We start from the raw sequence: 13,660 nt of genomic DNA, 5'->3' as shown, positions 1-13,660 counted from the left end.
TGCAAAAAGCCTGCGAGCCGCCAACAGCCTACGCGCCCGAGAGTCATACGGGAACGTAGGGCAGTAACCTGTTGCAGCCTGCGAGTTCAGGAAATAAAGCGCGGCACTTTCCCTTTAGTTAAAATCCCGTCTAATATTAAGGGGCAGAAACCAACTCCACCTGCCAGGGTCGCAGGGCCGCGCTTCACACCCTTCCTTTGCGCGGCGCACGCATTTGTGCGCAGAAAGGGTTTAACAGAAACGGGGAGCGAGATCGACCCAATCCCATACAGCTTCTTACCCCACGTCAGGCGACCGCAGAAGGGAGCTGTGAGGAGCAACAGCCCACATGCAAAGATGCTACCAGCAATCCCAGGCAGCTTGGAGAGCAGTAGAGGGTGTCAGGATAGAAGACCTTTCTCTCCTTTGCTACAAATACCAGGCAGCTGGAGGCAGATGAGTGGTGGCCAGGGCAAATACCGCGCTAGCTTCGCAACGTAGGGTTGTCTGTCTGGATGGAGAGAAGGGTGGTCGTGCCAGCAGCCGTTTGGGGACACTGTAATGGCTGGTATTATGGACAGGGCAAACATTGTGGCATGGCCCTTGGCAGCGTTCAAAAGAACAGCACGGGCTGAAAGACCGTACAGTTCCTTTATATGTATGAGCCCTGGATCATAGGTCAAGCAACTAGTTCCACCATCAACTCCAAGCTGGCAGCTGCTAGTAGATGACAACCAAGGATACAAAGTGGGAAATTTTATCCCTGCCTTGACTTCCTAGCGCATCAAGGAGTGCCATGAACTGGCAGGGTGGGGCACACACGTCACCAAGTACAGGACTGAAATTTGAAATGGATATTCTTGGCCTTTTTTCTTAAAAACTGAAATAAGTATGTTTGACTAAACCTTAGGGAATAGGCCCACATAAACCCAACAGCAGCACGGTCTGCGCTTATTCCTCACGATGCCAAAAAGCCTTGACTGCGCCACAGTAAAAGTAGCATAATTGAGCACGTTGGTGTGTAGTATATTTATCTCAGCTGCAGCCCTGAAGCAACCCTGCATGAAGACCTGGAATAGAACCCATTATGAAATCACTGTCTGTAATTTGTTCATTACTTCCTGTCATTCAAGAACCGCAGAAACAGTCAGGTTTCACCCCAAATTTACAGATTTGAGCAGTCTGCCTCACTCAAGTCCTTTAGATATTCTGCTTTCAATACAGATGATTCCTCTTTAGCCCTAGGTAATATCTTTGACACTAGAAGTCTGGAACTATTTTTCATTTATTTGGTATCCAACTCCTCAACAAATCGGCATAACATAGTCTGATGCTGCCCACTGCAAAGAAACTACCCAGCTCAGATATAGACTGTTAATCCTGAAAGCACTTACAACTCTTCACCACGGTAAGCCCATTTATTTGCTCTCAATAATATTGTCAACAAATGTACAGGAGCAGAGCTGAAGTAGGTAACTTTCAGACAAACAGGGAAAATTTATATGAAAATTTTATGTCAAGTATAATTGATGATTACCATTGGCCCTGTGCTTATTGCTTTTGTGCTTTTTTTTTTTAAAACATTAGTCTAATTCTCATTGTGAGCCTTTATAATGTCTTTTTCTGTTGTACATTATTTTAAACTGAATGTAGGTACTAAAATAATTGTTTAGAACACATCATCATATTTTTATCATTTAAAATTATTTTCACTCATCAGCAAGTACTTTTAGTTTGTATTCTTAGCTATTTTACAAAACTAAGCATCCATAACACATATTCTCAAGGTTCTGAGACCGATTAGGGGGGCATTTGTAGTAACAAGAAAAATCTTTACAGAATTTAGACACAGTCATTTGTCAGGGTTTAAGGGCCAGAAAAGACCATTTGATCATCTTGTCTGACCTCCCGTATCACATTCCACCTCAGCATTTCTCCATGCATTCTCTGCATCTTTATGTCATTTTTAATATCCACGTGAACTGCTAACATTTTCTAAACAATTTATATTGATGTGGAATGAGAAATTCTGCTACTATGCATCATTACAGATTTAGGAAACATAGGAACCCTTTCACACGTTAGTCTTTAAATAAGAGAAAGAACGACTGGCATGGTGCATACCTGGCACCCCATCCTTACCGACTTGCCTCCTCAACTTTCATGGCCTAAGCAGGAAGAAAGAATCTGTCACTTCGCCTGAAAAGGTCAGAAAGATGAGATGAAAGCATCACAATGGGGATAATCCTATTACTGTAATTAGGGAATCATCATCTATCACTTCAACTGTAAACAAAGCCTTTTTTGTTTTCACTCAGGACTTCCTGAGGAGTGAAGACAGTCTACACCCCCTTCACTCTGCCGGTGCACGCAAAATCTATTTCATTAATTATTTTTCTCATTTACGTTTTTTATCATCATGGGACACACAAGCCTATTAAAAACCAACGTTTTTCATCTATGCATATAACAAATCATGAGAAAAGCTGCTTAAAATGTTAACTATTGAACTCTCTGAAAGCTGTTTTCTAAAGCAGTAAAACAGCATACTTGGAGTAATGGTGGTATTGAAACTGATGAGGGAAATGCTAGGGGAAAAAAGCAATTTAAAAATATTCCCGAGCTATTGAATGATCACACACCTACTAAAAATTGACAATGTTTTATAAGGTTCCTTGGAACAGCAATTAAACATTAACAAAAACATACAAATGACCGTCTAGTGTCTAATTTACAATAAATTGTGCTCAAACATTCCATAAAATTGCAACCAGTCTCAAACATTATGAACATCCTTTCAGAGCACACTTCGCTGGTTCTCAGCTCTCTCCAGATCAAGCTGCTAGCCCATATGTTTGAACCTTAATGCTCTGGCAATTGCCAACTAACCCATGTTTCTGTAAAGTATGTTAAGGAAAAAAAACCTAGATTAATATATAAGAAATTAAACTACAGAATTCTATCTGATTTCTTTACCATTTTCTTTTTAGCTATCAAAGGCAAAACTATATACAGTCATAAAGAAAAAGGAAACAAAAACTTGAAATTAATCTACTTTTGAAGTTTTTCTCCCACTCTAACTGTAACTGTAGTCACAGTAATATTTCTGATACAGTTTAAAATTATTTCTTTTGGGGGGCTATTTTTTCTTGTTGTTGTTGCACCAGTAACAAAGATTTTGGTAATGAAATTACAGTACCACCACCTCCTCCACAAAGCTGTCTTCTGGTCATGCTACAGATGTATCTATGCCTTCACTCATTTTATACAGGTGCACCAGCTGTATAGCTGTATAAACTCATGTTTCACATTGATTTCAAGTTCTATTTAATGGCCCACATACAGTTTTATGCGCATTCAAAGAATTAAGGTGACATCTCTCAGTATAAATGTCCTTCTGCCAGCTCTCTGAACTTCAGTAGGGAAGAGTAAAAAAATTTTTTAATCATACCACATTGATTAAATCAGTTGGCTCATTAGTCTGAAAATCTGTTTTTGATAGTCACCAGTACTAGCCCCACCTAGAAGGCATAAGCAATCCTTCACTGCACATTCTGAACAGGCTGCTCACAGGGTCAAGTTTCTTTCTGTGGCTTTCTCTTAAAACAAAGGTTTTAAAACTCACTTTGAAACTCTGCTATGTTTCTTGGTTTCAACTACAGAAATAATTTTCCATGTTACTTACTGTGCTTCACATGGAAAGCTTTCCAATTTTAATTTCACTGAATCTCCCCTTGTGTTATGAAAGAAGCAGTAGTGTCCACTCTACCTCCTACACAGAATTTGCTATTTTATCGTTATTGCATCCTTTTTTACATATCCCCTTTAAAGTAGAGAGTCTACATCTTTTCTGCACTCCATCAGATGGAGTGATGTCCTATGACATCAGTCATTCTCACTGCTTTTCAGAATTTCTACCCCATTTTTGATACAGAGACTGAAATTACTGTCAATCATGATCCATTTTAACATGTCACTTCAGTGCAGGTGAATTAAAATATCAGCAAGAACATGAATACAGACAAGTAAATTTAAATGACAGTGACTCTTACGTATCTTTCCAGCATGACAAACTTTTTTCAGGTTTTCCTGAAGGCTTGATAGTTTTCCAATGATAGAAGATATGCAATAAAATGACCCCATAATTCAAATCTGTACTTTCAAAATTCAGTGCACTTTACTATTAGATTTAAGTGCCATCACTAATTGCTGATGAAATGCCCCGACTCGTTCTCTCTGGGCTGGCCAGTTCAAGATGCAGCGAGATTTGAACATTCCTCTTCTCAGGTGAAGTGCATGATACAACTTGTAATCTTGGATATCGTGAAGAAAGATCAATATGATGGCGTCCCGACTTTGTTCAATAGCTTGCTGAAGAGCATGATACACCTTAAAACTGAAGCAAAAATAAGACAAAAATACATGTTTTCTTTCATGCGGAGGGAAAAAATGACAAACAGTTCTTTTAACAGCTCACGTAACAGCACATTGCAAACTCAAGGACTGGACTCAAACAGGGGTCTTAATGTCTATTCTATGATATAAAATTGTCATTACTTACGTTAAATTAGTTACCTTTTAACTAAAGAGAAAAATCATCCTCTAAAAATATAACTTAAGTGTACTGTCTTGATATAACCTTGTTTTAGCAAAGTTCCTTTCTTTTCAAGATCACTACATAAGAAAGGTGAAGAGACTCATTTAAAGACAAATAAAAATCATCTTTGGATGCTAGTGGTCTCACCCATTATTGCTCTTTTTCAAACACGTAATTTTAAGGAAAGCAATCTGCACAGGTGACAGCTTGACTTTTTGAAAAAGATGTATTGACAGGGATTTAAGTTTCCACTAGTGTACATGTAGAGCAATTAACTTTATTAACTTAGGAATTATTCTGAAGTTATGATATATTAAGTGAATATATTAAAATAGAATTTGCATGGTATTTTTTATTAAAGGGTACTTTTTATTAAAATTTTATTAAATTACAGCAAAAAAAGATTACCTTGTTAAAAAAAAAAAAAATCTATTGAGAAATTTTCTCATGTACATATAAAATTTTATATCCTACTCACTTTTTGCACCAGGGATCCTGTAAGAGGTGTTCAGTCACAACAAAAATGATCTTCCTGCTCATTTTTATACTGTTAATTGTGGCTTCAAATTCAGATATGCCAGCTTCAAAGTCCCGTTCTTCTAAACAAAAACGAATTTGAAAGTGGTTATTTTCTTCCAGAGACGTGAAATTCTTAGATACCCAATTCCTGTCCTGTTTTGCATGAATAACGTAGGCATCATAATCAAACTCTTCCTGTTGTCTGTCAAGTTCTTTAAAACCGAGTATTCGATTTACTGAAATATTCCAGTAGAAAGCTATTCTCCACCCTTCAAAATGGATGATAAAAACGATAAAAATTACTAGCATCACAGTAGTGGTAGTGATCACAAACAGAAGTTTAAATGGAGCACTGTCTTTGCAGGCTGAGCTATCAAAATGCAACACCAGACTGCCGTGATATTTAGGTGGGGTGTTGCAAATGTACTGGGACCTCAATCCCGGTATATATGCTTGGGTCACATTAAGCCAATCAGCAAACCAAGCAATGCTTTCACAGGTGCAATCAAATGGATTGGAATCCATCTCCAGTATTCTCAAGCTCTTGAAAGCTGGGCCAAACACTTTTTCTTCAACTGAGGTTATCAGATTTTTCTGAAGGTTCAATGAAATCAGAGAGGCTTGGTCATAAAACAGAGTTGCCGGAAGCAAATTCAAATTATTTGATCCTAAATCCAAGTTTTTTAATTGAGACAGACCCTTGAAAACCTGAACTGGAATCTCATCAAGCCCATTTGATTTTAAATTAAGAATACGCAAGTTGGGAAGATCTTTTAAAAAAACAACAGGGCCACCTGGATTTGCATGTTTCCAAAGTCGGGCTAAATTATTGTGCTGCAAATCCAGAATGACAAGTTTGTGAAGTCCATCGAACAAGTCTTCTTTTATGTTTGCTATGTTGTTATTGCTGATGTCCAGGACGGTCAGGTTTTGTAGAGGATGAAAAGGCGAAGGAGAAAGCGCCAGATTACTGCAACCTACCTTCCTCAGCATCAGTTTTCTAAGGCTCGGGACAAAAATGAATGATTCACTTCGCAAAGTCAAGTTCTTATTATAAGAAAGATAAATATCTTGTATATTATTGAGACCTTTAAACTCATGACCTGTGAGCTCTTGACTAATTTCATTGAGACCAAGATCGAGAATTTTCAGGTGTCCCAAGGAGGAAAATGCCCCACTTTCTATTGTAGAGATTCTTGTTTTTGTGAGGTTGAGAACCTGCAAACTGGAATTAGCAAGTGATGAAAATGTTTTATTAATTATTCTTTGTAAGTTTATGTTGCAGTAACAGAGACTCAAGTATTTCAGGTTGTTCAGACCTGTGAACATATTAGCAGTAATTCCTGGAAAATTGTTATTATCCATTATAAGGTACTCCAGGTGGTATAACCAATGAAAGGAAAAATCTTCAATTTTGCCAGCGAGTGAATTTATCAGATTAAGATGTTTGAGGCTGGATAATCCATAAAATAAATGTGAAGATACATGAATGTTGTTATGCTTCAGGTTTAAGTATTGTAAACTTGAAAGCCACTGAAATGAGTCATCTTCTATCACAGACAGAGAGTTTTGGGAAAGGTTTAAAACTGTAAGATTTGTTCCTTGCAGTCCCTGGAAAGTTGACTTGCCAATGTATGAAAGCTTCACATGGCTCAGTGAGAGGTTCTGAATCGCTGTGTTTGATAATTCTGTACAAAGTTTCTTCGTGCGATTTTCACCAAGTTCAACATTGTTCAGTATGAGGCCAAACAGATTTCCAATTGCATTTAAACATCCTGCGTGAAACTGAAAGGAAAAGAAAAAAGAGGTTTGACCTAAACAAGGGGACCGTGTAAGAAAGTAGCCCCATAAAGCCAAAATTTGGAAAGGTTTTCAAACGAGATTTTCAAGCAGAATATAACTCCTACACTCAGATTTTTCCACAGCCAAGTTCAGACAAACACTTCTTGGAGTTTATACTTCTTGTGATAATTTCAGAACTATTAGTTCTAAAATTTGTAACATGATTATCATAATTCTGAGCAGTACTCTTTTAGAAGAAGATAGAAAGTAGCTTCGTGAGGTGCAAGTTAATTACAATTTTGTATCCAACTAGTAAAACTCGTTCACCAGAAATTGAGATAATCTCTTTCTTCAGCTTTCTTTTATTGGTATCTGCTAGGGATACCAATGTACTAGTGCAAAACCAGGTATACTGTAAAAAAGTCATTTAGGCCTTCAGACAGCCAAGAAGAAACCCAGTTTCTCTGTGTGAGCAGAAGCTACACTCAGGAAATGTGATACTACACACTTGCTTCCGCAATATAAATCATAAGCCTCCATCGTAGTGCTGGCCCCTCATCTTGATTCAGATATCAGCTGGATGACTAAATACTCCATTTGTCAGAATGATTCAAATGCATAAGGCTGTTTTTCAGACAGTAGTACTGTAAAAATCAGGGCAGGTTAAACTAGCATAAAGTAGCACTGCCCAAGAAAGTAGCAGTCCCGTCTACTTACCCACACGCTGTACCACCTTGTGCCAACATGGCCATACATGCAGTCACGTGGTGAGCCAGACAGGGAACCAGCCTGACTGCAAGCTAACCAAGCCAAAAAATCTGTAGAGTTTCTCCAGTGATCCAGTGCATGGCCTCATTAAAGCTTGTACCAGAAAGAGGGAGGGATGAAGCGGCCAAGGGAAAGAGGATGGTGGGATTTCCTCTCAGCAGTGGTACAAGCTTATGCCACTTTAAAATATTCTTGTAATTTCAATATACATGTTCTTTACGGATCAATCAACTGGGAAAAAAACCAAGCAAATTCAGTGCAAATTCAGTATTCGCATGCTGAGGGTCAACTAGTTTAGAACTGCAACACTTACCATCACTCTTCAAAGAATCCTATTGTAACACTGAGGCTCAGGTCAGAGGGAACAGTGAGGTAGGCGGCAGAGAACACACCCACCTGGTTTTCCAAAAGAGGGAGTATACTTTTCCACAATGATTATTTCTCCAGGGTACCCCACAGGCACAAATGAACGTTCTCTTTGATTAACTAGGAAGTGAGACCTAGACTGTATAACTAGCCTTGCATAATATCGCACTTTTTCCCCTCTTAGAAAGTATGTCAGCTGTTCACCTTCAGCACATACAAAAAACATCCTGCATAGAAAATACCTGGTAAGGGTTCACAGAACTACTTGATCTAGCTCTTACTTGAGACCTCTGATCTACATGGAACCAGCTCTTGCTGATTTCAGTGGGAGAAAAATAATTATGTGTATCACTACTGGAGGTCCGAAGCAATGCCGTGTACAATAGAATGGTTTTATCTTTGACCTCAGTGGATCAAAAATGTAATGTAAATGCCATACGGTCATAAAGGATAAATCAGGATAGTTCCATTTTATACTTACACCTGTTGAATTTCTGTTGAAGTGCTTCCTACCTCTTTCAGTGGATTTGATGACAAATCAAGACTATTCAATGAGGTGTTGCTTAGAAAATGAAAGTCTTCCTTTTTTAACTCAGTGATTTGATTGCTATCCAACATGAGCTCACGAAGTTTCTCCAACTGTTGCTGCAATCCTAAGTTTGCTGACTTCAAAAAATTATGAGATAGGTCCAAAATGTTCAAGTTCTGGGGAGAAGACGCAAACAGAAAACTATAAAATTATTTTTATTTTATATAATACAAAACTATTTTGAAATATTGCATTAGAATCTAATTGATTAGAAATTAGTTGCAATACTACAGTTAAAATAAATCTGTAATAGAAAAATGGCAGCTTTCAAGCTCCTGCAGGAAGAAGCCTTTTGTATCTTCCCCACCTGTAACTTTCATTGTGTTCATGTCTTAACTTGCTAAAATATCTACTGCGAACCAAAGAGTTACTTTATTTAAAATTCCTTAACTCACTGAAAGCCCTCCTGCTCCAGATAAAGTGATAAAAGCAAAAGCCTACAGCTGGCTGCAGTTACAACTACTGCAGTATTAAACCTTGTGTTGCACCCTCTGCACTGTGGTCCACCCCCATGAATGGAAGAAGTGAGGAAGGGGAGTGCAGTAGCAGCCCACAAAGATCAGTGCTGTACGCCTTGTCATACTCCAGCTCGTGCCCAGGTGCTCAGACTCCTGCACCTGCAGGGGCGGAGATGCTACCCTAAAGGTGACTCCACGGAATGTGCCTTGAGGTGCCCCAAGCCTGGCCTCCAACAGTAACAGAGCAGCAGCAAAGCAAGGAAGGCCAGAACTTCAGTTCTGTTCCCAGCACCGAAGCTGGCTGTACTCATTTGTACCTAGCTGAGAGTCAGCAGTCCTACGATGCAAGCAAGTACATTTTATGTAACTGAACTGGAATACTGAGTTTAGCAGAAAAGTTTAGACTTGTTCAAAACAACATGCACACTCATTAGAACATTGTACAACAATTAGTACCCACGCATTGTCTCTATTTTCTTTTGTCCTTAGGCCCTTCCTTTTGCATGGTTCCCTGCTTGGTGCAAAGACAATGGAATAGTCTTTTCCTGCCTCCTGTGCTGGTACCCCAACTTCATAGATGCTACAGAGAAGATATTTAACCACAAGGTTAACCACAAGAAGATATTTAAACTACAAGGAAAAACAAAGGTAGAGTAAAAAGGCTTTTTACTCTTTCTCAATCCCCAAAGTCCTGGGAGACACTACATTCAGCCTAAGCACTGGCCTTCATGGTCTGAGTAATTACACCTTGACCTTGAGAATTTAGGCTAGCTACCATTTTTAGACCCCTTGCAACTCAGATTCCACACCATCCATTTTGTCCAATACATCATCTGCTGCTGCTATTCTCCCAGCACAAATCCTGTATGGAGAGGTGCCTCGATGGGATGCAATAGGGAAAAGGGGATGGAGAGCATTGACTCATAAGAATGGCTGAGACTCCAGTGTGCTCTAACACAAGAAGCCACTAGGCCTTTTCTTTAGAAAAACAATGAAGGAAGATTATATGCTGGGTATTTTCAGATGCAAATAGGCAGCTGTTCTGTACACACACTGGAAAATACAGTAAATTCCCCATTTATACTTTATGTATGTGAAAAGGTGCATTTCTAAAGCTTACCTCCAGGGTTTTGAAAGGATCATTTTTTATATCTATTCTGTTGTATCCTAGATTGAGCTCAGTCAGGTTGGTGCAGGAAGCAAAGGCTCTGTCAGGGAGCTTATACAATTCATTATGTTCTAACTTCAGAATCTGCAACAGGGGCACATTTTGGCACAATTCTGGTTGCAGTTTAGAGATGCTGTTGTAGCCTGCATTCAAATAAACCAGCTGGCTGTACTTGGTCAGATTTGCAGGACCTAGCTGTCTTAGCTGATTATGAGAAATGTCCAAACCCGTTATGTTGTTTGGGAGATCAGAAGGAATTTGAGTCAGCTTTAGGTGACTGCAGTCAGCCATTTCATTTCGGATCTGACATTGCTTTCCAACTGATGCACACAGCAAGCAGACAGACACCAGTCTGACAGATAAGCTGCTCCACCAAAGAATAGCACTTCCCATCGTTTTACCTGCAAAGGCAAAACGAACACAGTACAAATTACAATCATTTTGACACAACTTATATCTTAAACTGAAGGCTAAGCAAGCCAGGCTCAGAAAACATGTAGTCTCATACTGAGCAAACACTCAGTATTTTTCACCCATGAAGTAGCATTCATTTCTGCAGAAAAGATATGTCAAAATTTTTCTTTAAAAACAATAGTATTGTCTTATGTAAAAATAATTATGTTCAAAAAGCTACCAACACTTTATCTATTATCAATGCAAATTTCCAACCATTTTCCCTTTTCTGATTAATTTTGCATTGTTTTAACATGCATAAAATACAGTAAGTATGACAAATTATACACAGGCCCCTCAGTGTTAATCACTGAGCTCTAAGCTTAACCACACTGATAAATATTTATACACAGGTCCCTCAATGTTAATGACTACGCTCTGAGCTTAACTACACTTAAAATATTTATAGTTATATGCAGTAAGAATACCTAATATACCACTTCTTTATTTTACAGTTCTTGCCAGTTTTTGTTTTACAAGCCAGCCACACAAAATTCTAACCGTCTTTCCATCTCATAGGGAAAGAAGGAATACCAGGCTATAGAAAGGTGTACGAGAAAGTAAGAGCAGGCAAAACAAATCAGTACCAACCTAATCAGAGAAAGAAACGGAGAGGAGCCAAGGTGTAGAGAAAACACTGTCCATAGATTCAATACACTTATCCAAATACTTCCAGGAAAACTTACACATTTAAGAATTTATATACCCCACCCCATATGTTTTGAGCATTTCCATTAGGATGTCAACCTCTGTCCACTGGTGCTCTAATCTTCAATGGCTCTGCCTGTTTAGGCATTACATATCTGATAAATCTCAGACTTTTTCATATTTTATTCAGTTTCGATTTAGTATCCGTAAGATTGAAATTCACCTGGTGTTCTTGTAATACAGCTTTACTAGATAAGGAAGAAAATTAATTCCACACAAATTCTGACCAGAATAGAGCTGTAAGAGCTTAGAAGGGTTTGACTAACCTCCTGAGTCATGGGGCTTGTCTAATTAAATAGCATTTCTGCTAATCAAGAGAAGAGTCCAATATATCTTCCATATCATTCTCTACTGAACTAATCTTTAGTACAGGGAGAACAAATACTTCGGGAGTGCTTGTCAGAATATTTTTCCATGCTTTAGCAGAGAACAGTAAGCTTCAATTTTTTCTTTTTTTAAAAAAATGTAAAGCTTATACTTTCACCCCTGCAGCTTTGAGTGTCTCCACAATCTCCATATACACGTATCTGCCAGCCTCAATTTACCAACGAGTTAAGTCTCGGCATGGTGGGCTCCCGGGTAGAGAAGACTCGGTGCCCCACTACAGAACAGGCTATAGAAGGGAATTTAACCTTGCTAGACTTAACAGGAATTTAGAAGAGCTTCTCAAAATACTAACTCCCAGGAATATGAGCTTTCTTAGTTCTGCAGCTCACATTTTCCTTTGCTTGGAACCTGTGTTTAATTAACATGATCTAGCTTTGAGCACGTTAGATTATTGCTCAATAGCAAACAATGAAACAAGAAATGAAACCAGCACACTCGTACAGAAGAAGAAAAAGCCTTTGGAATGGATGTATTTTAAAGAGGAGAGTTTTCACTACCATAACAAAACACTGAGGAACTGACACTGCAACCTGCAGCCAAACAGGAGTTTAGCAGGTCAGACCCCAGCAGAGTTTGGCTCCGTAGGTGACCTGCCTTTTCAGAGGGCAAGCATTAGGACTGTTCCAGTGACAAAAAGCCACGTTATAGTGGCCAGAGGGGAACCCTGTGAGTGCCTCTGTACAAGCAACCTGGCCAACTAGGGAGAGACATCAGTAAAATCCAATGGGAGTGGGGACACAAACAAGGGAAAGAGGGACCTAAAGCATTGCAAAGGTGTACACAAAGGACTGCAAAAGACAATTTAAAATAAACTTTAATGAAAAAACTATTCCCTGCTGGGCACTGCATGTGGGCCTGACCCATCTCCTGCAGCTCACACAGCCTGGCTCTCCACTCACCTGCCACCGGCAAACAGGGAAGGGGAGGAGACAGCAAATAACTGAACCTGATAGTCCTGCAGAGAGCCTGACCTGCTACAGCTGCTGCTGAACACAGCACCCGTATCCCTGTAGCTGAGGAAAATAAAGGACCACTTGTCCTACCTCATTCCTCTGCATCCCAGCTGCTAGAAGAGCTAAGGAAACCAAAGGGGGAGCTTGTCTGTAACAAAGGCTTTACCTCTGGCCTGCATCCTTCTGAAGGTTTGTTTTAGGGAGATCAGATAGCTGCCAGGCTCCTCGGCAGCTGTTGCCAGCTCATCTTTAAGTTTGAAAGGCACAAGAAACGTACTGCACAAACAAACCGAGTTCTTTGGCTGACTTCCAGCGAGGCCTGAAGGGCTGCCTTTTTCTGCTTTTTTCATTGCAGGAAGTCTGGAGTCAGCTTTAGGTGTTTTATACTTTGGTTGGGGATCCAGTGAAGAAAGCACACACCCAATATCAGACTTAAGGGACAGTGTTACAGAATAATATTTAATCGACAAAAGAAAGAATGACAGTTTTAACGTTACGAGCAAGAACTTTAAAAACCTGGAGGATTTAGCAGGGGAGCCTCCAGCATCTCCCAGAGAGGGACATTCCCACTTCACCTATATTGCCTTTTCTTTTTTTTAAAACACAAAAATACCTCCTGCCAGCTGGGGACGGCACATCCAGGCACAAGCACCAAAGCACACTCATTAAGGAAAGGGAAGCGGCACCGACTTTGCTAACTTGCAAGTTCAGAGAAATCCAAGATCAAGGAAACCCCCCGAACTCCCGAGCAGTACTTTGGCTTTGTACCTCTGATACCTGCATTTATTACTAAGAAGCGAAGAATGGCGTCCACTTACCGCTGCGGGCTTTACCTCCTCCAGTTTGGGGGCATCCAGGGACTACGCAAGTTTCTCAGCACACGAAAACCTTGAGGAAACGCGCTGCGCGGAGCCGGAAGAAGTGAAACCGGAG

At 39.6% G+C, this 13,660-nt stretch overlaps 1 protein-coding gene across 1 annotated transcript; it reads right to left on the bottom strand.

The window, feature by feature from the left end:
• Nucleotides 1-4,068: 4,068 nt before the first annotated feature.
• On the bottom strand, nt 4,069-13,634 carry TLR3 (toll like receptor 3). Its single transcript, XM_009277378.2, has 5 exons — nt 13,546-13,634; nt 10,179-10,627; nt 8,525-8,716; nt 5,055-6,880; nt 4,069-4,375 (listed from the first exon to the last, which is right to left on the bottom strand). The coding sequence occupies exons 2-5, from the start codon at nt 10,617-10,619 to the stop codon at nt 4,147-4,149; spliced, it is 2,688 nt and encodes an 895-aa protein (XP_009275653.1). The 5' UTR covers nt 10,620-10,627; nt 13,546-13,634; the 3' UTR covers nt 4,069-4,146.
• Between the last annotated feature and the right edge of the window lie 26 nt (nt 13,635-13,660).

The sequence above is a fragment of the Aptenodytes forsteri genome, unplaced genomic scaffold (assembly GCF_000699145.1).
Source record: "Aptenodytes forsteri isolate BGI_AS27 unplaced genomic scaffold, ASM69914v1 Scaffold65, whole genome shotgun sequence".
Taxonomy (NCBI): domain Eukaryota; kingdom Metazoa; phylum Chordata; class Aves; order Sphenisciformes; family Spheniscidae; genus Aptenodytes; species Aptenodytes forsteri.
The sequence above is the reverse complement of the archived record's forward strand: the minus strand, read 5'-3'. Positions and strand labels throughout refer to the sequence as shown.